Raw genomic sequence first — 23,825 nt, 5'->3', positions numbered from 1 at the left:
TAAAGGCAAAGTATGCAAAAGGATGTTTTTTTTTGGAGCCTTTTGGAGCAAATTAGAGTTTGGAATGGATTGCATATGCTTAAAGCCAAGTAGATGGATGAAATTGAAGACCTAACCATTCACTTATCACTTATCATAACCATAACCATACCTTCCCCCTGTAATCCACATACAAACACATTCATAAACAACACCCAATCTGCCCAAAAGCCGTGCATCACACATGCATTTCCAGCTCCCCCCTTTTTGCATTCCCATCCCATTCCACATGCATCCATAATCATTTCTTCATCCTTGCCGTGAGTTCCCTACCTTTTCAGCATTCCTTTCACATGCATCTTGGCAGCTTTCACATGCACACACATGCAATTCCAGCACCAACAACACTTCTTTGCCGTGTACCCCTTATGCAATTCCAGCTTTCACATGCTTTCCTAGCTGTTTTCCATCATTAACCAGCCACATGCAACTCAAACAAACAGCCATACACACCTCCACTCCTCCTATAAAAACCCTTGCATTCCCATTACCAAGAGGCCGGCTCAGCCTCATTCCATTATTCATTCAACCCTAGCCTTTTCAACTTCATTTTGTAGCACACTTGGAGAGTCAACGCGGAAGACTACTCTTAAGGGATTTCAACATCAGTTTTGCTTCAAGGGTTCCTTCTCTTTAATTTTATGTTCATTCATGTTGTATATTTTTATGTCAAACATCTTGTAAACATGAAGTGTAACTAATCTCCTTCTAGGGGTTCGATGTAGCCTTGCAAGATTGCCATGTAGTCAAGTTAGAATGCTCAGTTGATCCATCTATTTCTTGTTTCATTCTCTGTTTTAATTGTGACCTTGTGTGTTGATTTTAATATTTGATCACCATTTGAATTAACCACAGGTTGTTTAACCAAGATTAGAGTATACATCATGCATATTCTTGGTGGAGATGTGAATGAATGAAGGGAATGTTTTGCACACAACCTGCCGAGTGTTTCCTTTGGTTTTATGAAAGTTTCTTGTGCGTGACACATTCTTGATTATGAACCAAAATTGCACATCACAATGAGGTTCAAGATTAGGAACATTTGATCGAAACCACACATCATATGGTTGATCATATCTAAGTGAAACAAACTCAAGAAATAGGTAGATGGCTGAGTATGAACTGGCTTAACACACATGGACTTGGTTTAGTAATGGTGAAATCGAATCCCTAGTTTCATCTCCATTGGTGCTACCCCATTTTATTATTTGTTGAGTCATTTTCGTATATTTACTTCATTTTCTTATGCTTTCAAGTAAAACAACAAATCTGTCTAAATTGATTAGTTTTATTCTCTAATAGGTTTCCTTCAGAACAAGTGGTTATATAGGTCCAATTAGTCCCTGTGGATTCGACACCCTTACTTGTGCCATTATACTAAACATATTTTAGCACTAGGAAGAAAAAAAGAACAAATAAATGGCGCCGTTGCCGAGGAGTGATTTCAGTCCCTTATAATTGCTTGTTTTGATTTTAAACCTTGTTCTTTTCATTTTAAGTAGATTTCTGAATTTTATTCAAACTTGTTTTATCTTGTTTCAGGTAGTATATGTCCAATAGACTTGCTGAGTTAGGCCAAAGAATTGAACGGTTAAAGGGCAACACTTTGGAAAGCTTGGTGCCAACAAGTTTTTCCATTGTCTGTGAAAAAGAGGAAGAGAATTCGTCTAGCTCAACAAGTGAAGGATCTGAGCACTTTAATTGGGAAAGGGAAGAAGAGATGGCGGGCAACCAAGATGATCTTCGAGCTTTGGAGGACTATGCTCAACCAATCATACCAAATTCACCTTCATGCTTCTTGCTGCCCACAGAAGCTAGAAATTATGATCTTAAATCTTCACATTTCCATATGCTTCCTTCTTTTTATGGCTTACCTAATGAAGATCCTTTAGCTCATATTAAAGAGTTTTACAATGTTGTGAGTGGTTTACCTTTGCAAGGAGTAAGTGAAGCAAATCTGAGGATGAGAGTGTTTCCTTACACCTTGAAAGATAGGGCCAAGAATTGGTTGATGACTCTAGTACCTGGTTCCCTCACCACGTGGGACGCCGTAGCTAAGAAGTTTTTGGAGAAGTTCTTTTCCACTCAAAAAACAGCCACATTAAGGGGACAAATCTTCAACTTTAAACAAGATGATGGAGAACCTTTCAATGAGTGTTGGGAGCGTTTTAAAGGCCTTTTGCTGCAATGTCCACACCATGGGTTACCTCTTTACTTACAAATGCAAATATTCTATGATGGACTAACCCAAACATGTCAATCAACTGTTGATAATGCAGCAGGTGCAGCTTTGAAGAAAAAGAACGCTCAAGAGTCGTATAACATTTATGAGATGTTGGGAGCTAATGCTCAACACAAAGATTTAAGGGGTAAGAGAGTTGGAGTATATGAAACAAGTTCTAATCATGATCTTGTTTTGCAGGTAGCTAACCTAGAAAAAAAGCTTGAATCTGTGCTCAACATGGTGCCAAAAGCAAATGAAGTGTGTGCCATTTGCGACATTCCAAGCCACCCTACTCATCAATGTCCATCTAGGGAGGCTTATCCCGAGTTTGTCCAAGAGCAAGTGAACCTCATGAATTCTTACAATCAAAGGCCAAGGAATGATGTGTATTCCAATACATATAACTCAAGTTGGAGAGATCATCCCAACCTTTCATGGAAAAACAACAATCAATTCCAAAACTTCCAACCAAAACCTACCCCTACACTTGAGGATACGGTTAAGTTGTTAGCCCAAAATACCTTGCAATTCCAACAAACCACAAATAACACTCTCCAACAACATTCCGTGGCTTTAACCAAAATGGAGACACAATTGGGGCAGATTGCAGATGCCTTGAACCAAAGAGAGGTTGGAAAGTTTCCAAGCCAACCTGTGATACTTCAAAGGAACCAAGAACAAGCTAAAGCAATTACTACACTTAGAAGTGGTAAGGTTGTCAATAATAGAGTTGGCAATGAAGTTACTAATGAATCTGATCATGTGAATACAGGGGTTACTCAAGGAGAAAATGAGAAAGCAAATGAGGAACCAAGCCATGCTACTTCCTCATTTGAAGCACCAAATCTTCACAAGGCCGAGAAACCTTACACTCCACCAATACCATTCCCTGGAAGACTTGCCAAGAGCAAGCAGGATAAGTCATTTAAGGAAATTTTTGATATTCTAAGTAAAGTGAATGTTAACTTACCTTTGCTTGATGTCATTAGGAACATGCCGGCTTATGGGAAGTTCTTCAAGGAGTTAAACAACTACAAAAGGAAGTATGGACCGCATGAGAAGGTAGTGGTGTCCGAGAATGTAAGTGCCGTGTTGCAAAGAAAACTTCCACCAAAGCTCAAGGATCTAGGAAGCTTTTCTATCAACATCACCATAGGGGACAAGAAAGTAGAGAAGGCAATGCTTGACTTGGGTGCTAGCATCAACTTAATGCCTTATTCCGTGTACCTTCAACTAGGTTTGGGGGAGTTGAAGGCCACCACCATCTCATTACAACTTGCGGACAGATCTGTGAAATATCCAAGAGGTATAGTAGAGGATATTCTAGTTCAAATTGATAAACTAATCTTGCTTGCGGATTTTGTAGTGTTGGACATGGAAGAAGCTCCTATACATGACCGAGAGTTGCCTATTTTGCTCGGGAGACCTTTTATGGCCACAGCCAAGACCATCATTGATGTGCAAAATGGACTCCTCACTATGACAGTGCTAGGAGAGACCGTTCAATTCAAAGTGTTTGAGTCCCTTTCACATCCTTCCTCATCTCTTGATTGTTATGCCATTGATGTGCTTGATTCGCTTATTTTCTCTAAGTTCTTATAGGCACAATCCAATGAACCATTACAAACTGTTTTGAGGCAATCTCAAGACGAGTTTGATGATGAGGATGCACTTATGGAAGAGGTAGCTGCCTTGGAAGCATTGGCACCGTATCCTTTGAATGTTTCACCTCTTTTGGAACCTTTAGAATCATCAATGTCACATTTAACTCCTTCCACTGTTAAGGCACCAAAACTTGAACTTAAACCACTTCCACCACATCTAAAATATGCATATCTAGCTGAGTTTGAAACTCTCCCAGTTATTATAGCTTCTGACCTCACCCCAAATGAAGAAGATAAGCTAATTAGGGTGTTAAAAGAGTTCAAATCAGCTATTGGTTGGTCTATTGTAGATATCAAGGGAATAAGCCCTACCATGTGCATGCATAGGATTCTTTTGGAGGAAGGAGCAAAGCCAACCCGTGAACCACAAAGAAGGCTCAATCCACACATGAAAGAAGTTGTGAGGAATGAAGTGTTGAAATTGTTAGACGTGGGGATCATATATCCCATTTCTGATAGCAAATGGGTGAGTGCTATTCAGGTAGTACCTAAGAAGGTGGGAATCACGGTGATGAAGAATGAAAACAAAGAGCTTGTTGCCACAAGGCCCACGGCTAGTTGGCGTGTGTGCACCGATTACAGGAAGTTGAATTCTAGTACTAGAAAAGATTACTTTCCTATGCCTTTCATAGATCAAATGCTTGAGAGATTGGCAGGTCACTCACACTATTATTTTCTTGATGGATACTCAGGTTACAATCAAATTGCAATTGCTCCGGAGGATCAAGAGAAAACTACCTTTACTTGCCCCTTTGGCACATTTGCATATAGGAGAATGCCTTTTGGACTTTGCAATGCTCCAGCAACATTCCAAAGATGCATGTTGGCAATCTTTTCCGACATGGTAGAAAGGTTCATTGAGGTATTTATGGATGACTTTTCAGTATTTGGTTCCTCTTTTGATGAATGTCTTAACCATCTCTCTTTAGTACTTCAAAGATGTTAGAAAACAAATTTGGTTCTCAATTGGGAAAAGTGCCAATTCATGGTGAAGCAAGGAATTGTGTTGGGACATGTAATCTCTAGCAAAGGAATTGAGGTAGACAAAGCCAAAATTGACATCATCACCAATTTGGCAGCTCCCACAACCGTGAAGGGAGTGAGAAGTTTCTTGGGACATGCGGGTTTTTATCGTCGTTTCATTAAGAATTTTTCAATGATTACTCGTCCATTATGCAATCTGTTAACTAAAGATGTTGTATTTCATTTTGATGAAGCTTGTATGGATGCATTCAACACTTTGAAACATGAATTAACCTCGGCCCCTATTATTATGGCACCAGATTGGTTGTCACCTTTTGAATTAATGTGTGATGCCTCTGACTATGCTATTGGTGCTGTTTTAGGGCAAAGGGTGAACAAGCTCCCACATGTGATCTACTATGCAAGCCGGACTCTAAATGATGCTCAACTTAACTATTCCACAACTGAAAAGGAGTTGCTTGCTATTGTTTTTGCTTTAGAGAAGTTTCGGTCATATCTTGTGGGATCTAAAGTTATTGTGTTTTCTGATCATGCAGCCCTTAGGTACTTGTTGACAAAAAAGGATGCTAAACCACGCTTAATTAGATGGATACTCTTGCTACAAGAGTTTGACTTGGAAATTCGAGATAAGAAGGGATGTGATAATGTTGTGGCTGACCATTTGTCACAGCTCAATGAAAACCATGGAGTTGGACAACCTTTGCCTCTAAATGAATCATTTCCCGATGAACAACCCCTTGTTATTCAAGAAAATGAACCATGGTATGCTGATTTTGTTAATTATCTTGCTTGTGGTGTAACTAGAAATGATCTTTCTTTTCAGGAAAGAAAGAAGTTCCTTGCCATGGTAAAGCACTACGTTTGGGACGAACCATATTTGTTTAAATATTGCCCTGACCAAATCATTAGGAGATGTGTCCCAGAGAGTGAGCAACAAAGCATTCTAACGTTCAGCCATACATTGGCATGTGGAGGTCATTTTGGTGCCAAAAAGACATCTCTAAAGGTTTTACAATCTGGTTTCTTTTGGCCTACTTTATTCAAGGATGCTTTTGATTTTTGTTCTAAGTGTGATAGGTGCCCGAAAATGGGGAACATGAGCCGAAGAAATGAGATGCCATTGAACAACATTTTGGTGGTGGAGGTCTTTGATGTTTGGGGAATCGATTTCATGGGACCATTTCCCTCCTCTTTTGGATACTTATACATATTAGTGGCAGTAGATTATGTATCCAAATGGGTTGAAGCCATTGCTACAAGAACTAATGATCATAAGGTTGTTTTGAATTTTCTTAAAGATATGATTTTTTGTAGGTTTGGAACCCCAAGAGCTATTATTAGTGATGGTGGCAGCCATTTCTGCAACAAACCCTTTGAATCCTTGATGAAGAAGTACAACATCAACCACAAAGTTTCAACCCCGTACCATCCTCAAACCTCGGGACAAGTGGAGATTAGCAATAGGGAGATCAAGAACATTTTGATGAAGACCGTGAGCCCTACAAGGAAGGATTGGTCACTAAGGTTGAATGATGCACTCTGGGCATATAGAACAGCATACAAGACCCCCATTGGCATGAGTCCTTATCGCCTTGTGTTTGGGAAAGCTTGTCACTTGCCAATGGAGCTTGAACACCGTGCATATTGGGCCATCAAGAAGTTCAATTTTGATTACAAGGATGCTGGCATAGCAAGGAAGCTTCAACTTAATGAGTTGGAAGAACTCAGAAATGAGGCATATGAGAATGCCAAAATCTATAAGGAGCGGACTAAGCTCTATCATGACAAGGCCATCCTACGGAGGGAGTTTCACCAAGGTATGAAAGTACTTTTGTATGACTCACGTTTGAGACTTTTTCCAGGTAAATTGAAGTCTAGGTGGGTGGGACCATTCAAGGTACTGTAAACATTTCCCCATGGAGCTGTGGAGATAGAGAACATGAAGAATGGCACCTCTTTTAAAGTCAATGGGCAGAGATTGAAACCATATTTGGAGAAAGTGGAGGAAGAGCAAGTTTATCAAATTGTAGATTTTCTTGAGTTTACAACACCGTAAACAAGCTACCATGTCTTGCCTAGACATTAAATAAAGCGCTACTTGGGAGGCAACCCAATGCACTGAATAAAACAAAGCATGATCATAAAAAATAAAAAAAAAATAAAAAAAAATAAAAATAATAATAATAAAGCAGATGTAGCCTTCACAAAAGATGTTTACGTGAAGCCCCACTACGAGGCGTCGGAGCAGAAGGCGTCGGAGCAGAAGGCATCGAAGCAGAAGTCGTCGAAGCGGGAGGCATCGAAGCTAGAGCATTCCAGGCCTCAATACTGGGTGGAACGCTGGATGACCCAGGAAAAAGGTGCCTCTGGAGATAAGCAGCAAGCTTTTGACGGTCACTTTGAATCCGACCTTCAGATTCTTGCAGCTCATCAAGCTTCCTCTTCATGCCCGACGAATAGTTATTTGCAAGCACATGCAAACTTCTATTCTCGTACTTAAGCTGTTTGATCTGCTGCTTAAGACTTTCCACCTCTGCCATCAACGATTCCACTTGGCGGGACCGAGCAAGCAGGCGTTGGCCCATGTTGGACACAGAGCTTGCACACTGAACACTAAGAGCAAGGGACTCTTGAACGGCCAACTCATCGGACCGTCCTGACAGCAGCCTACTATCTTTTGGAGTGAGGAGGTTCCTAGCTACTATTGTAGCTGTTGTGGCGTCCTGCATCACGGAGTCTTCACCTGTAAGAGGACCGTTAGAAGATAAGAAAGAAGGGCGCCATACGTTACCTTGACGCGGCGCGCCCGTATCACTGCTGAGACTCAATTCTAAGCTAAGGTTCGATGGGTTTGCCATTTTTCAAAAGTGTTCAAAGAGAAGGGTTGGATGGAATAAAATTTCAAAGGGCCGGAGACGATGTTCAAGAATGGGCAATCTTCAGAGTGTGTATGTTGGCGGTGATCGACACCTCTATAAAAAGCCAAGGCGACGCGTCCACCGATTCAAAAAGCTGGAATTTCCGGCGTAAGTTCGGTGACGCTTTCTCGGCTTTTCAGAAGACGCATTCAACTTTGTCAAAAGATTTCTTCTTTTCAGAAAACACGTGGAGGCCATCATCGCAACTACACATCTTTAGCCGACAAGCGCAAAGTTCGGCGACGCTTTCTCTGCTTTTCAGAAAACGCGTGCGGCTTTGTCAAAAGGAGCCGCATCCGCACTACTACGTGTCGTTCAGAAATCGAAGAGGCGCCTGCTCGGAAATCAAAGAGGCGTCGTTCAGATGTCGAAGAGACGTTTGTCGACAAGGGTAAAAGAACAGTACCACCACTTGCTTTTGAGAAATCCCTATATATGTCGACCTTCATCTTTTGTGGCAAGGCAGACCTGAAGAAAATGCCCAACTCTCTCTCACCTCTGAGGGCGCACTCCCAGCAAAGCCTTTCGAAATACTCAATTTTTTTTTCTTCTTCCCCAAAGATGATACCAGATGACTGGAGTACAGATGACCCAGGAGGAAACGGCGGATTGAAGCATGTGCTGATTCATTCACCGCTTCTTCAAAAGCAAAGGTATCTCATATCATCAAGGTCAAAAGCAAAAGTATCTCATATCATGCTCTTTCCCTGTCTTTTTCTTTGTCCCTGTTCTTACTCGCATGGCAAAGTGAAAGAAGCAATCAGCCGGCACTTGGAGTCAGTCTTCCGAGCTGGAGCCAACTGCCTGGAATCTATTCCTGATTGCTTACCTAGCGTTGCTCTCGAGTAGTCATCTTCAACGGTTGATACACTTCCAGAGAAGGGACCACTTCTGCAAAGGGGAGCGAGGAAGGCAAGTGAAAATGATACATTGAAGCATGTAGAGACAAGTAACAACTGCATATGCTGAGCTATCTTCTAACCCTCTTCAATACGAATTGGAAAGATTGAATAAAGAAACAGATAAAAGGAGGAAGCTCAGACCTTCGGGGAAGACCAAAAGAATCCTGCTACCCAGTTCAAGAGTAGCACAAAGGAAAATCAACGATGGGCGGAAACCAGTTCAAGAGTAAGCCTGTGGAATCACCAAGATCATGCCTCAATACAATCACCAAGGAGAAGAGGGAATATACACTCCATAACCAGATTTGCATCCCTAAACTCTTCTCTTTGTTAGTTACATTCTGCCATGTTTAGTATGTTTAGTTGCTTTTTTTGTGTTTACTTATGTTTTGTGTGAATCTATGCTTAAAACATTGAGGACAATGTTTGATTTAAGTGTGGGGGGGGTAACTAAGTATATCTGATGCAAATTCGTGGGATTGTATCACCCATAACTTCAAAAGTTGTTCATTGCTGTTTAAGGTGTTTTTAAGTTGTTTTAGAGTGTTTTAGTATGCTTTGTTTTTATAACTCCGAAAATCACATAAAAATTTGAAAAGCATGTTTTGAAAAGCCTAAAAAGAGTGTTTTGAGTCGTTTTTGTGTGTTTGTGTCTTAGGGTACCTTCCAACACAATGATAAGGATTTGGTTTGTAATTGCATGACTGTTAAAAAGAGTTATAAACATAGAGAAAAGTTTGATTTACTCTTGGTATATGCTTGGTTATGGTTATAATGTATGACTTCACATGCAATCATAAAAGAAATTCGTTTTTGTAACATGCTTGAAGGAAGGAACTCAAACAAACGCTACAACCCTGTGAGACTCGAGCCATTACCTTCTTTGGAGAGTTATAATCTGTGATTCTTTGTTTTCTAAAGTTGTTGCATGATCTCATTATTCCTTGCTTGGTTGCTACTTAGAATGCAATTGTATCATGATAGAACTAAATGCTAGAACTTATATCCGTTTCATTCAAAGAATGACATTGAATTGCATAACATATATCAAGATGAAGTTGTGTAGTTGCCACCATAGCCAAATAGCCTTATTTCCTATATTTCGTAGATGTTGTAAGTTTTAACCCTGTTGAGCTTTGTTTAGCCTTTATTCTTTGTTAACCCACATTATCCTCACCTAGCCTAGTGTAGGACAGTCCACACCCTTGTTCTTAAAAGATAGTGAGCATGACTTAAATGAATTCCTTTTGAGTTACATTATGCAAGAAAATGAGTGTGGGGGAAGGAATTTTTTTTTTCTTAAGTTTATATGTATGTTTTAAATTTCAAAAAAAAAAAAAAAAAAAAAAAAGAAAAAAAAAAAAAGAAAAACATATGAAAAAGAAAAACGGAGAAGAAAGGAAAAAGAGTTTGTTCCCCCTTGTTGTTCAAAAGTTAAGTTTTCATTCAAAAGTGAATTCTAAGTTAATTCAAATGCTTTGCTCGCTATTTCTTTAAGGACCTTTGTTTTCCATATCCCTTCTTTGTTAGCCAAACACCTTTAGCCCCGTTTCAACCCTTATGCTTCTATCTTGATCGTTATGTGTTCAATAATGTGGAGTTTGGAATTGATATGAGCTTATGGAATCACTGGTTCTCATTCTAAGTAGTAGCATTCCATTCATGAGATCATATTCATGTCATTATCGTAAATCCAGAAAATGCTTTCCTTGTTATAACATATGTGAGTGTTCGTCTACATGTTTACATCAATCTTCTTACATATACCTAGTGTAGGGAGTGTAGTCAGAAAATGTGTGTGAAAAACGAGAGTACATCTAGTAAGGAATTGAGGGAATTCTCTAAGGCATGTTACTACATTCAAAACATGGTTTTAAATGCTTAATTGTGAACTAGTATGTGGTGACTATGAGTAAGAATGTACTTAAGTATAAAGATGGCTAAAATCTGTGGGAATAATGATTTTTAACTTGTCATGTGCATTGGAAATCCCTGAGACGATTGTTGGAAGGTGTAGGTTGTGTTTTGTTCGTTTTGTTTTGTTTTTGGTTTCTTTTGTTTTGTTTTGCTCGAGGACTAGCAAAAGCTAAAGTGTGGGGGAATTTGATAGGAGCATATTCATGCTACTTAAATGGCTAGTTCTCGTACATTTACGTTATGTTTCTTTAGTTATTTTAGTCCTTTATGCTTCTTTTGTGTGTTTTCAGGTTCTAAAGGCAAAGTATGCAAAATGATGTTTTTTTTTTGGAGCCTTTTGGAGCAAATTAGAGTTTGGAATGGATTGCATATGCTTAAAGCCAAGTAGATGGACGAAATTGAAGACCTAACCATTCACTTATCACTTATCATAACCATAACCATACCTTCCCCCTGTAATCCACATACAAACACATTCATAAACAACACCCAATCTGCCCAAAAGCCGTGCATCACACATGCATTTCCAGCTCCCCCCTTTTTGCATTCCCATCCCATTCCACATGCATCCATAATCATTTCTTCATCTTTGCCGTGAGTTCCCTACCTTTCCAGCATTCCTTTCACATGCATCTTGGCAGCTTTCACATGCACACACATGCAATTCCAGCACCAACAACACTTCTTTGCCGTGTACCCCTTATGCAATTCCAGCTTTCACATGCTTTCCTAGCTGTTTTCCATCATTAACCAGCCATATGCAACTCAAACAAACAGCCATACAACCTCCACTCCTCCTATAAAAACCCTTGCATTCCCATTACCAAGATGCCGGCTCAACCTCATTCCATTATTCATTCAACCTTAGCCTTTTCACCTTCATTTTGTAGCACACTTGGAGAGTCAACGCGGAAGGCTACTCTTAAGGGATTTCAACATCAATTTTGCTTCAAGGGTTCCTTCCCTTTAATTTTATGTTCATTCATGTTGTATTTTTTTATGTCAAACATCTTGTAAACATGAAGTGTAACTAATCTCCTTCTAGGGGTTCGATGATGCCTTGCAAGATTGCCATGTAGTCAAGTTAGAATGCTCAGTTGATCCATCTATTTCTTGTTTCATTCTCTGTTTTAATTGTGACCTTGTGTGTTGATTTTAATATTTGATCACCATTTGAATTAACCACAGGTTGTTTAACCAAGATTAGAGTATACATCATGCATATTCTTGGTGGAGATGTGAATGAATGAAGGGAATGTTTTGCACACAACCTGCCGAGTGTTTCCTTTGGTTTTATGAAAGTTTCTTGTGCGTGACACATTCTTGATTATGAACCAAAATTGCACATCACAATGAGGTTCAAGATTAGGAACATTTGATCGAAACCACACATCATATGGTTGATCATATCTAAGTGAAACAAACTCAAGAAATAGGTAGATGGCTGAGTATGAACTGGCTTAACACACATGGACTTGGTTTAGTAATGGTGAAATCGAATCCCTAGTTTCATCTCCATTGGTGCTACCCCATTTTATTATTTGTTGAGTCATTTTCGTATATTTACTTCATTTTCTTATGCTTTCAAGTAAAACAACAAATCTGTCTAAATTGATTAGTTTTATTCTCTAATAGGTTTCCTTCAGAACAAGTGGTTATATAGGTCCAATTAGTCCCTGTGGATTCGACACCCTTACTTGTGCCATTATACTAAACATATTTTAGCACTAGGAAGAAAAAAAGAACACTTTCTCTAGCTTTGTCAAGCTGGTTTCCATTGTTCATACACTCTTTTTTTTATCAGGCATCCTTCTTTAACATGGGAAGCAAATGAAGTTACAACACACGGAACGATACCCACCTTGTGCCTAGTGTGAGACAGTGAAGGAAAGAAAGAAAGAAGTTTTCTCTTTAGGGTAAGCTCGAAGAGCTTGAGCTTCAGAACAACAAGATATCAATGAATAATGAGATCCTTCAAGAATAGTATTAGAAACTCTTCGAGATGCTCTATGAGGATAGGTAGACTCAATCTCATAAGCCCATCGCCCTTGTAGATGTTAACCATTACCTGGGTGCCCCCCAACATGGGAGGTTACCGTTCTTCAACATAGATGCTTCTAATGAGCAGCGAATTACCCATCAATGTGTTGGTCAACGCAAGACTTCTCTCAACCTAGCTGCTTCGACCCAAAGTAGCAGAAGTGGAAGGAGGCGCCTCATTGCAGAAGGAATGGAATGATCGAAGGCCATTTATCACGACTGTAAAGACTTCTTGAGGCAGTGTCGAGAAAACCCCATCCACACATAAGCTCAAGGATCAAAGACCCAAAGGTCATCGAAGGGCTCAGTCCCCTACCATAACGTAGGCCAGTGATGTGGTATATAATAGCACACAAATTAAACCCTCTTTTTGACAATTGTAGTATAGATATAAGTAGGGATCGTTCTAGGCCGGGGATTAGGAGGGATTGCTAATCTAATGAAAATTGACTCAAAGATGTAAAAATATGCTTCAAATCACTTAAACAAACTCAAAAGACTCTTAACAAAACTTGTATGACTCAAAACAAACTTCAAAGACTCAAAACAATAAAAAAAGACTCAATTTAGACTCTAGGACTCAATTTGGACAAAAATACAATTGGTTTTGACTCAAAAGACTCAAAAACACACTTTTGGACAGATTTGAAACAAGTAAAGGGGATTTGGTTTTGGACGAATTTAAGAGAAAAACAAGTAAATTAAAAACTTAAAACAAATTTTGACGAATTTGGGAAAAACCAATGGATGATTAAATAGCCAAGGGATACTTCTCCACACACGACACATTCAAACATAAATTGATTTCCAGTTGCTTTTCCGATAAATCATGAACCTCAACACCCCAGATTAACCGTGACATCACTAATTAACCCTCAGATTTCCCTTAAGTTATTGGATTGGATGACATCATACGACAACCCAAAGCATTCTTCAAAAGTCCCCTACATGACATCATAATAGAGATACAATCAAAGATCATTACATTCAATGGAAATCATAAGTATTGACAAAGCACTTGTAACTATGACATCATGATACTCATGCTAGGAATTTACTTAACATGATTGTGAAAACAACCTTAACTACTTGTGAATATAAGTTTGTGACGATTATGTGAAACTCCCTTACATTCTAGCACCAAATTCAAGCATGCAAATTAAGTAGGCCTCCCTAATCAACACATATAAGAATAAGTTATCTATCAAACAGTTAAGTAAATTGCATTCACAATTTATGAAATCAAAACTGGAATTAATCAACTCATATTATAAAAGTAATCATGGTTTCAAAGCATCCCCTAGATAAAACGAGTTTAGCCTCTCATGTTCATAACAAAACAAAGGAAAATAGAATTAAACATTGAAAACAAAAGATAGATTACACCTAAAAACGTTCCAACACTCCAACTTGAATGCACAAACGTCCAAGGCTTCTTCTTTCTTCTCTTCTTCCTTGCTAAGTCATGGCACAAGAGTCTAGGGTGATTTGTGGATGATTTTCTGGGTTGTGAATGGATTTAGGAGGGTAGGGTGGTGCGGCAAAGGTTAGGGATGATGTATGGAGGCTTGGGTGAAGGTATGGAAGTAGGTGAATGGTGGAAGGATTGATGGAAGGCTGCGGCAAGGATATGTTTCTGTCTGAATGAGCGCAAATTGTATGGAAGGGTGATTACGGCTAAATAAATAAGGTATTTATTTGGGAGCAAGAATCCCTAGAGTATATTACATAGTTTAGGAAAGGATTAGACCCTAAATCCATCAGGAAAAGGAGACACAAAGTCAGAAATCAAAGGGAAAGGGAAAGGTAACCTGCGGCATTGGATTGCAAGAAAGGGAATGTGATTTAAATGCTAGAATTAGGCAAGGATTTGAGATAGAAAAGGTATGTGAGGTGCGACATTAACTAGGGTGAAATAGGAATGTGGTTTAATGACTTAGAATAGGCAACAATGGACCTCCCTTGCACGGCAAGGCACTTAGGTTGCAAGGGAAGCTTTATTTGTGTCCTAAAATACATAAGGTGCTTTCAAACTTGCTGGATTTTAAGGACATTTAGGATTAGGAAAGGTTAAACCAAAATAGGAAACCTTCTTTGACTAGGATTCCTCATTTGGTTAGGAATCCTCTTGTGATTAGGTCTTCAATTTCGTCCATTCCTTTTGCTCCAAGCATATGCTATCCATTCCAAGTCCAACTTTGCTCCAAAATGCACCTTTTTGCTTCCTTAGCCATATGAACCTAAAAACACACGAAAATAGCTTAAACTACTAAAATAACTATGAATTAACAACATAAATGCATGAAAACAAGCTAACTAAGTCACCTAAATATGCTCCTATCAAATTCCCCCACACTTAGCTTTTGCTAGTCCTTGAGCAAAACAAAACAAAAGAAACCACAAACAAAACAAAACACATTCTAAACCTTCCAACTCAGGGATTTCCAACGAACATGACACATTAAAGAACATCATTCCCACGGTTTTTGGTTTTCTTTACACTTTAACAAACACTTAACCATAGTTACCACTTACTAGTTCACATTTAATCAATTAAAACAATGTTTTGAATGTAGTAACATGCCTTTGAGAATTCCCTCAATTCCTCACTAGAATGCACTCTATTTTCACACAGACTTTCTAACTTCACATATGTTATATCAAAGAAAGCATTTTCTGGATTTACGACAATGACATGTATATGATCTCATGAATGGAATGCTACTACTTAGAATGAGAACCAGTGATTCCATATGCTCATACCAAATTCAAACTCCACATATTGAACACATAACATCAAGATAGAAGTTGAGGGTTGTAACAAGGCTAAGGGTATTGGCTAACAAAGAAAGGTAAAGGATAAGCAAAGGTTCTTAAAGCAATAGGAAGCAAAGTAATGAAATTGACACTTAAACTCACTTTTGATGGCAGAAATTAACTTTTAAAAACAAGGGAAAATTCATGCAACACTTAGGGTCAAATTCACTCTTTTGGACCCTTACTTCAATAACCAACACTTGTGAGTTCATTCTCACTTATTTTTCAACTCTTTTTCTTTCTTTTCACCACTTTTCTATTTTCTTTTTATTTTTCCACGAATTTTTTTTTTCTTTATTTTCCTTTTGCCGTGCCCTATTACCTTCCCCCACACTTGCTTTCTGCAATATATTGATCAAAATGAGTTCATTCTAAGTCATGCTTCACCATCCTTTAAGAACAAGGGTATGGAAAGTCCTAATCTAGGCTAGGTAAGGATAATGTGGCTAACAAAGAAAGTAGGCTTGAAAATGCTCGAAAGGGGTAATCCTACAATACATATGCAAAAGGGTTAAGGCTTTTTGGCTTTGGCTTAACTAAACAACTTCATCTTATTGTATGTTATGCAATCAATATCATGCTTTGAATGAAATAGGCATGAGTTCTAGTATTTGGAACTATAATGAAATGCATTCCAAGTAGCAACCAAGCAAAGAATGATGAGATCATGCAACGACTTTAGAAAACAAGAAATCACAGATTATACTCTCCAAAGAACGTTTTAGGCTCAAGTCTCTCACGGATGTAGCGTTAGTTTGAGTTCCTTCCTTCAAGCATGTTACAAAAACTTATTTTTTCTTTGTAATTACATGTGAATTCATAAGCTATAACCATAACCAAGCATAAACCATAGCGTAAATCAAACTTCCATCCATGTTTACAGCATTCTTTAATAGTCATGCAATTAAAAACCAAATCCTCATCATTGTGTTGGAAGGTACCCTAAGACACAAACAAACACACAAAAACAACTTTAAAACAACTCTTTTTGGGTTTTTCAAAACTGTTTTGCAATTTTTTTTTTAAAATTTTTGGATTTTCTGAACAAAAGACATGAAAACACTTCAAAACACTCTAAAAACACCTAAAAACAGTGAGAAACAACATTATAAGTGATAGGTGATAAAATCCTACGAAAATCATGTAGAATCATGCAAAACAATTTGTTTACCCTCCCACACTTAAATCAAACATTGTCCTCAATGTTTCAAACAAAGACTCACATTCAAACAAACAATATAAACTAACTAACATGACGAAATAAAAACAATGAAGAGATAGAGAGTTAGGAACACAAATCTGATTTTGTGGAATGAATTGGTGAATTGCCCAAATCCTCTCTAGTTGAATGCATGGGTTGCCTCCCAAGAAGCGCTTGCTTTAACATCGTGCTGCCGGACGAACGTTCTTCTTAGCCTCAAGTAGAGCCCACGGCATGGAGGGTAATGTCCTCCACAACTTGCCCGTCAACATTTGCGTAATAGGGCTTCAAACGATGCCCATTCACCTTGAATTCTTAGCCATTCCTCAAGCTTTGGATTTGAACTGCGCCATATGGAAAAACATTAGTAACAACAAAGGGCCCAATCCACTTAGAACGTAGCTTACCGGGAAATAAACGAAGGCGAGAATTAAAAAGTAAAACTTTTTGCCCTATGGAGAATGTTTTGCTTCAGATCATCTTGTCATGGAAAGCCTTGGTCTTTTCCTTGTAAATGCAAGCATTCTGCTATGATTCAATCCTAATCTCCTCAAGTTCATTCAATTGCAACTTCCTATGAATTCCAGCCACATCTATGTTCATGTTGAATGTCTTGATCGCCCAATGAACTTTGTGTTCTAACTCCACGGGAAGATGGCATGGCTTGCCATAGACTAGCCGAAAAGGGGACATCCCTATGGGTGTTTTGTAAGCCGTTCTATAAGCCCACAATGCATCCTCCAAACACAAGCTCCAATATTTTCTTGTTGGCCCAACAGTCTTTTCCAAGATTTGCTTAATTTCTCTATTAGAGACCTCGGCTCGGCCATTGTTTTGAGGATGATAAGGTGTTGAAACCTTATGTGTGACTTGATACTTCTTGAGCAATGCCTTGATGGTATGATTGCAAAAGTGAGACCCTCCATCACTAATAATCACTCTAGGCATCCCAAATCTAGCAAAAATGTTAGTTTTTATAAAATTTGCAACAACTCGAGAATCATTAGTACGGGTGCCCTTAGCTTCCACCCATTTTGAGACATAATCAACCGCAAGAAAAATATAAATAAAACCAAACGAAGATGGGAAAGGGCCCATGAAATCAATGCCCCAAACATCAAAATTTTCAACATTAAAGATGGGTGTTTGCGGCATTTGGTCCATTGCACCTATATTTCCCATTCGTTGACAACGATCACAAGTTAAACAAAAAGTCCTAGCATCTTTAAAAATTGTAGGCCAATAAAAACCACATTCTAACACCTTAAGGGCAGTGTGTTGTGTGCCAAAATGCCCACCACATGCATAAGTGTGACAAAAGGTTAGAATTGAATTAAACTCACAATGATGCACACAACGACGAACAATCTGATCCGCACAAAATTTCCACAGATATGGGTCATCCCATACATAAAACCATGCCTCCTTCTTAAGCTTATCACGTTGGTGCTTAACTATGGTGTTTGGAACACGTTTTGACACCAAAAAGTTCACCAAATCGGCATACCAAGGTTCACTTACCTTAATGGACATCAATTGCTCATCAGGGAATGTCTCTTGGATGGGTAAGGAGTCCGCATTGCACACCAAACAACTTAGATGATCAGCAACCACGTTCTCACTCCCTTTCTTATCTCGAATTTCTATGTCAAACTCTTGGAGAATAAGCATCCATCGAATGAGCCTTGGTTTGGCCTCCTTTTTGGTGAATAAGTACCTTAAAGCTGCATGGTCATAATATACAATCACTTTAGTGCTAAGTAAATATGAACGAAACTTATCTAAAGCAAACACAACAGCAAGAAGTTCTTTTTCAGTGGTAGAGTAGTTTAATTGAGCATCATTTAAGGTCCGGGAAGCATAATATATGACATGTGGTTGCTTGTTCTTCCTTTGGCCCAAAATAGCCCCTATTGCATAATCGGATGCATCACACATTAGCTCAAAAGGCAACGTCCAATCTGGTGGTAGGATAATTGGTGTTGTGGTAAGCATGTCCTTGAGATGCTTGAATGTCTTCTCACACTCCTCGTTGAACTCAAAAGCCACTTCTTTTTGTAGGAGATGGCATTGGGGTTGTGCAATCTTGGAGAAATCCTTGATAAATCGCCTATAAAATCCTGCATGGCCAAGAAAAGAACGAACCTCTCTAACTGAAGTAGGAGAGGGTAAGTAATGTACAAGATCTATTTTAGACTTATCAACTTCAATTCCTTTTTCAGAGATGATATGACCCAAAACTATGCCTTGTTTCACCATAAAATGACATTTTTCCCAATTCAAAACAAGGTTAGTTTCCATGCATCTTTTCAAGATTAAAGTGAGATTATGCAAACAATCATCAAATGAGTCCCCAAACACACTAAAATCGTCCATAAACACCTCAATTATTTTCTCAACATAATTCGAGAATATACTTACCATGCATCGTTGGAAAGTGGCCGGTGCATTGCATAAACCAAATGACATATGACGATATGCAAAAGTACCAAATGGACAAGTAAAGGTGGTCTTTTCTTGATCATCCGGCGCTATGACAATTTGATTATAACCCGAATAACCATCAAGAAAGCAATAAAAGGAATGACCGGCTAACCTTTCAAGCATTTGATCGATGAATGGCAAAGGAAAGTGATCTTTCCTTGTTGTGGCATTTAGCTTCCTATAGTCAATGCACACTGTCCAACCGGTTTGAATGCGTGTGGGCACAAGTTCATTCTCTTGATTCTTCACCACCGTGTCTCCGGACTTCTTGGGAACTACTTGGACCGGTGAAACCCAACAACTATCTGAGATAGGATAGATGACGCCACAATCAAGTAGTTTGATGATTTCCTTCTTCACGACTTCCATCATTGGTGGGTTGAGTCGGTGTTGTGCTTCCCTTGATGGTTTGGCTCCTTCTTCCATGAGAATTCAATGCATGCATGTGGTAGGGCTTATGCCTTTGATATCGGCCAAAGTCCACCCAATGGCCGTCTTGTGCTCTTTGAGAACCCTCACCAATTTCTCTTCTTCTTGTGCCGTGAGTGATGATGCCACAATGACGGCCAATGTGTCTTGCTCGCCCAAGAACACATACTTCAAGTGATTTGGCAACGGTTTAAGCTCAAGGGTAGGTGGTTGTTTTATAAAAGGAAGCAACTTGTTAGTTGAAATTGGAATTGAGATTGGACTAGGGAACTTACCATTGAGCCGTGGCAAGGACTCTAGGGCAGCCACGGTCTCAATAACTTCATCATCAAAGGCCACGGCATGGTAGTGCAAGTGTGTGCCGTGGGGAGCTGTGGTGGCAGCCATTTGATCCCTCACTTCTATGCCATTCGTAAGGACCGTTTCAAGTGCATCTTCATGTAATTGATCAAGGTGTTCCTGCACCAAAGAATCAAGAATCTCAATAGAGAAACATGAGTGATCATCATTAGGAAATCTCATGGTTTCAGAAATATTAAAATCAATCACTTCCCCATCAAATTCCATTGTTAAAGTGCCTTTAAACACGTCGATCTTAGTTCGGGCCGTCTTCATGAATGGCCTCCCAAGAAGAAGCGGCAAGGATAGAGCATGGGTGTTTTCTTCCATCTCAAGAACGTAGAAATCCGCTGGAAAGATCAAATTAATCACCTGCACTAAGACATCTTCCAATACGCCCTTTGGATAGGCATTAGATCTATCGGCCAACTGAATAATCACACCATCATTTTTCAATTCACCAAGGTTCATGGATGCATAAATAGAGTATGGCATGACGTTAATTGAAGCTCCTAAGTCTAACATAGCATGTTCGAACTTAGTTTGGCCAATAATACAAGGAATTGTAAAGCTACCTGGATCTTTGCACTTTGGTGGTAACTTTCTTTGTAAAACAGCGGAAACATTTTCACTTACCCTCATTACCTCTTTATTTGAAGCCCTCTTCCTTGTAGTGCATAATTCCTTCAAGAACTTGGTGTATTTGGGCACTTGCTTTATGGCATCTAAGAGCGGGATATTGACTTAAACTTTCCGAAACGTCTCAAGAATGTCTTTCTCATGCTCCTCCTTCTTTGTTTGCAAAAATCTGTGAAGAAAAGGAACATTGGGTGGAATGGGGTTAGAATTAATCGAATTTGAACCCAACTTACCTTTGGTGGCCGAATGGGATGCAATGGATGAATTAGGGTCCTTAAGTGCTTGCGGCAAAGGTGTTTCTACCCTTGCCGTGGGCTTGCTTGCCTCCTCCTCTTCATGTTGCAGCTTCTCCTCTTCATTAGGACTTGTTTTGGGTGGTGTGGATGTAGTGCCAACTTCTTTTCCACTCCTCAAAGTGATTGCTTTGGCAGATTCGAACCTTCCCTTTGGATTGACAATGGTTGAGCTTGGGAGCTTGCCTTGGTCTCGGAATTGCCCTACAAACTCCGCAATCTGCCCAATTTGCTTCTCTAAGTGGTCCACCCTTTTGTCTTGGTTTTGCATCGCTTTTTCTTGGTTTTGCAATGCTTTGTTTTGATTTTCTTGCCCCTGAACAAATTGGTAAGTAACTTAAGAAGTGTAGCATTATCTAAAGACGTACCTTGATTGTTTTGGTTAGATTGGGGTTGGATTGGATCATTACCGTAGGGTTTGGTGTAAAACCCCGGGGGTTGCTGCCTAAAGCCACCTTGTTGTTGAGGTTGTTGAGGCTCCCTCCACTTGAAGTTTGGATGGTCTCTCCAACCCGGATTGTATGTGTTGGAATATGGATCATTCCTTGTCTGATTTTGGCTTGGAAATCTAATGGCATTTGCACTCTCCCACCCCCCATTCTCAATCAATTGAGGGCATTTTTCCAAGGGGTGTCCTTGGATAATACATACGCCACATACAATTGGTCCTTGTATCTTCATTCCTTCGGCCATCTAAGACACAATAGAAGTAAGATTAGCTAATTGAGTTTGAATGTCGGATTGAGAACTTACCTCATGCACTTGTTGCCGTGGGGGGTCCCTTTGCCCAATTCCTTCGTATTGTTGTGCATTGAGAGCCCGGTTCGCATTTAGGTTCTTGGCTGCCATGGGAGTTTTGTCCACCAATGCACCTCCTGCCGAGGCATCAAGCATTTGCCTTTCAATGGGAAGAAGACCTTCATAGAAGTATTGAAGTAGAAGCTCCTCATTCGTTTGATGTTGAGGACATGATGCAACAAGGGCTTTAAAATGCTCGTAGTACATTGGAAAAGACTCCCTTTGACTTTGTTGGATTCTGCTAATCTTCTTCCTCAAGAGAATGACTTTGAAGTAGGAAATAACTTCTCAAGAAACGCCCTCTTCATGCTCTCCTAAGAAGTAACCGTCCCGAGTGCTAGTTCGTATAACCAATCCTTGGCCTTCTCCAATAATGAGAATGGAAATGCCTTCATCTTCAAAATACTATTATCAACGTTAATTGGAGTCATGCTTGAACACACCACCTCGAACTCCTTCAAATGCTTGTTGGGATCCTCCATGGAACTTCGGAATGTGGTGCAACAAACTTGACTTCAATTCAAATTTTTCGGTTTTATCTTGAGCCGCCCTTGGGTATTGGATGCATAATGGTGCATCATTGTCCATTCCCAAGGTGGAAAGCTCCTTGATTGTATGGTTGTCCGCTGCCATGGTTTGGACCTCTTCTTCCTCCCTTGCCGTGGTTTCATCTTCCTCCTCAAGATTAGAAGCCGAACTAGAACTTGATGGGTGAAGTTCTGGGTCCTTCTTCTTCCTTCTCAAAGTACGCTCAAAATCGTCGTCAAAATCCAAGATGTTTGCACTAATAGGTTGAGAACTACGAGTCATAAACTAGTACCTACAAACAAGAAAAGAAGCAAGGTCAGTAACTAAAACAAAGATATATGAAAAAGAAACAAAAAGAAACAACGGGGGATTAGCAAAATTGCTAATCCCCCGGCAACGGCGCCAAAAATTTGATGTGGTATAATAGCACACAAATTAAACCCTCTTTTTGACAATTGTAGTATCGATATAAGTAGGGATCGTTCTAGGCCGGGGATTAGGAGGGATTGCTAATCTAATGAAAATTGACTCAAAGATGTAAAAATATGCTTCAAAACACTTAAACAAACTCAAAAGACTCTTAACTAAACTTGTATGACTCAAAACAAACTTCAAAGACTCAAAACAATCAAAAAGACTCAATTTAGACTCTAAGACTCAATTTGGACGAAAATACAATTGGTTTGGACTCAAAAGACTCAAAAACACACTTTTGGACAGATTTGAAACAAGTAAGTAAATGGGATTTGGTTTTGGACGAATTTAAGAGAAAAACAAGTAAATTAAAAACTTAAAACAGATTTTGACAAATTTGGGAAAAACCAATGGATGATTAAATAGCCAAGGGATACTTCTCCACAAATGACACATTCAAACATAAATTGATTTCCAGTTTCTTTTCTGATAAATCATGAACCTCAACACCCCAGATTAACCGTGACATCACTAATTAACCCTCAGATTTCCCTTAAGTTATTGGATTGGATGACATCATACGACAACCCAAAGCATTCTTCAAAAGTCCCCTACATGACATCATAATAGAGATACAATCAAAGATCATTACGTTCAATGGAAATCATAAGTATTGACAAAGCACTTGTAACTATGACATCATGATACTCATGCTAGGAATTTACTTAACATGATTGTGAAAACAACCTTAAATACTTGTGAATATAAGTTTGTGACAATTATGTGAAACTCCCTTATATTCTAGCACCAAATTCAAGCATGCAAATTAAGTAGGCCTCCCTAATCAACATACAAGAATAAGTTATCCATCAAACGGTTAAGTAAATTGCATTCACAATTTATGAAATTACAACTGGAATTAATCAACTCATATTATAAACGTAATCATGGTTTCAAAGCATCCCCTAGCTAAAATGAGTTTAGCCTCTCATGTTCATAACAAAACAAAGGAAAATAGAATTAAACATTGAAAACAAAAGATAGATTACACCTAAAAACGTTCCAACACTCCAACTTGAATGCACAAACGTCCAAGGCTTCTTCTTTCTTCTCTTTTTCCTTGCTATGTCACGGCACAAGAGTCTAGGGTGATTTGTGGATGATTTTCTGGGTTGTGAATGGATTTAGGAAGGTA

General features: G+C 39.1%; 1 protein-coding gene and 1 non-coding gene across 2 annotated transcripts; one reads left to right on the top strand and one right to left on the bottom strand.

Annotated features, from left to right (window-relative positions):
* Nucleotides 1-2,133: 2,133 nt before the first annotated feature.
* On the bottom strand, nucleotides 2,134-2,244 carry LOC137738519 (small nucleolar RNA R71). The gene has a single exon (XR_011068963.1). It is a non-coding gene; the product is annotated as a small nucleolar RNA R71 (small nucleolar RNA).
* A 601-nt stretch (nucleotides 2,245-2,845) lies between these two features.
* On the top strand, nucleotides 2,846-6,817 carry LOC137737274 (uncharacterized). The gene is made up of 9 exons (XM_068476710.1): nucleotides 2,846-3,025; nucleotides 3,326-3,569; nucleotides 3,630-3,748; nucleotides 3,866-4,159; nucleotides 4,607-4,868; nucleotides 5,424-5,487; nucleotides 5,872-6,445; nucleotides 6,590-6,728; nucleotides 6,774-6,817. The coding sequence occupies exons 1-9, from the start codon at nucleotides 2,846-2,848 to the stop codon at nucleotides 6,815-6,817; spliced, it is 1,920 nt and encodes a 639-aa protein (XP_068332811.1).
* The last annotated feature ends 17,008 nt before the right edge of the window (nucleotides 6,818-23,825 follow it).

Source organism: Pyrus communis, chromosome 6 (genome assembly GCF_963583255.1).
Source record: "Pyrus communis chromosome 6, drPyrComm1.1, whole genome shotgun sequence".
Taxonomy (NCBI): domain Eukaryota; kingdom Viridiplantae; phylum Streptophyta; class Magnoliopsida; order Rosales; family Rosaceae; genus Pyrus; species Pyrus communis.
Note: the sequence above shows the minus strand (reverse complement) of the source record. Positions and strands in the feature narration are given on the sequence as shown.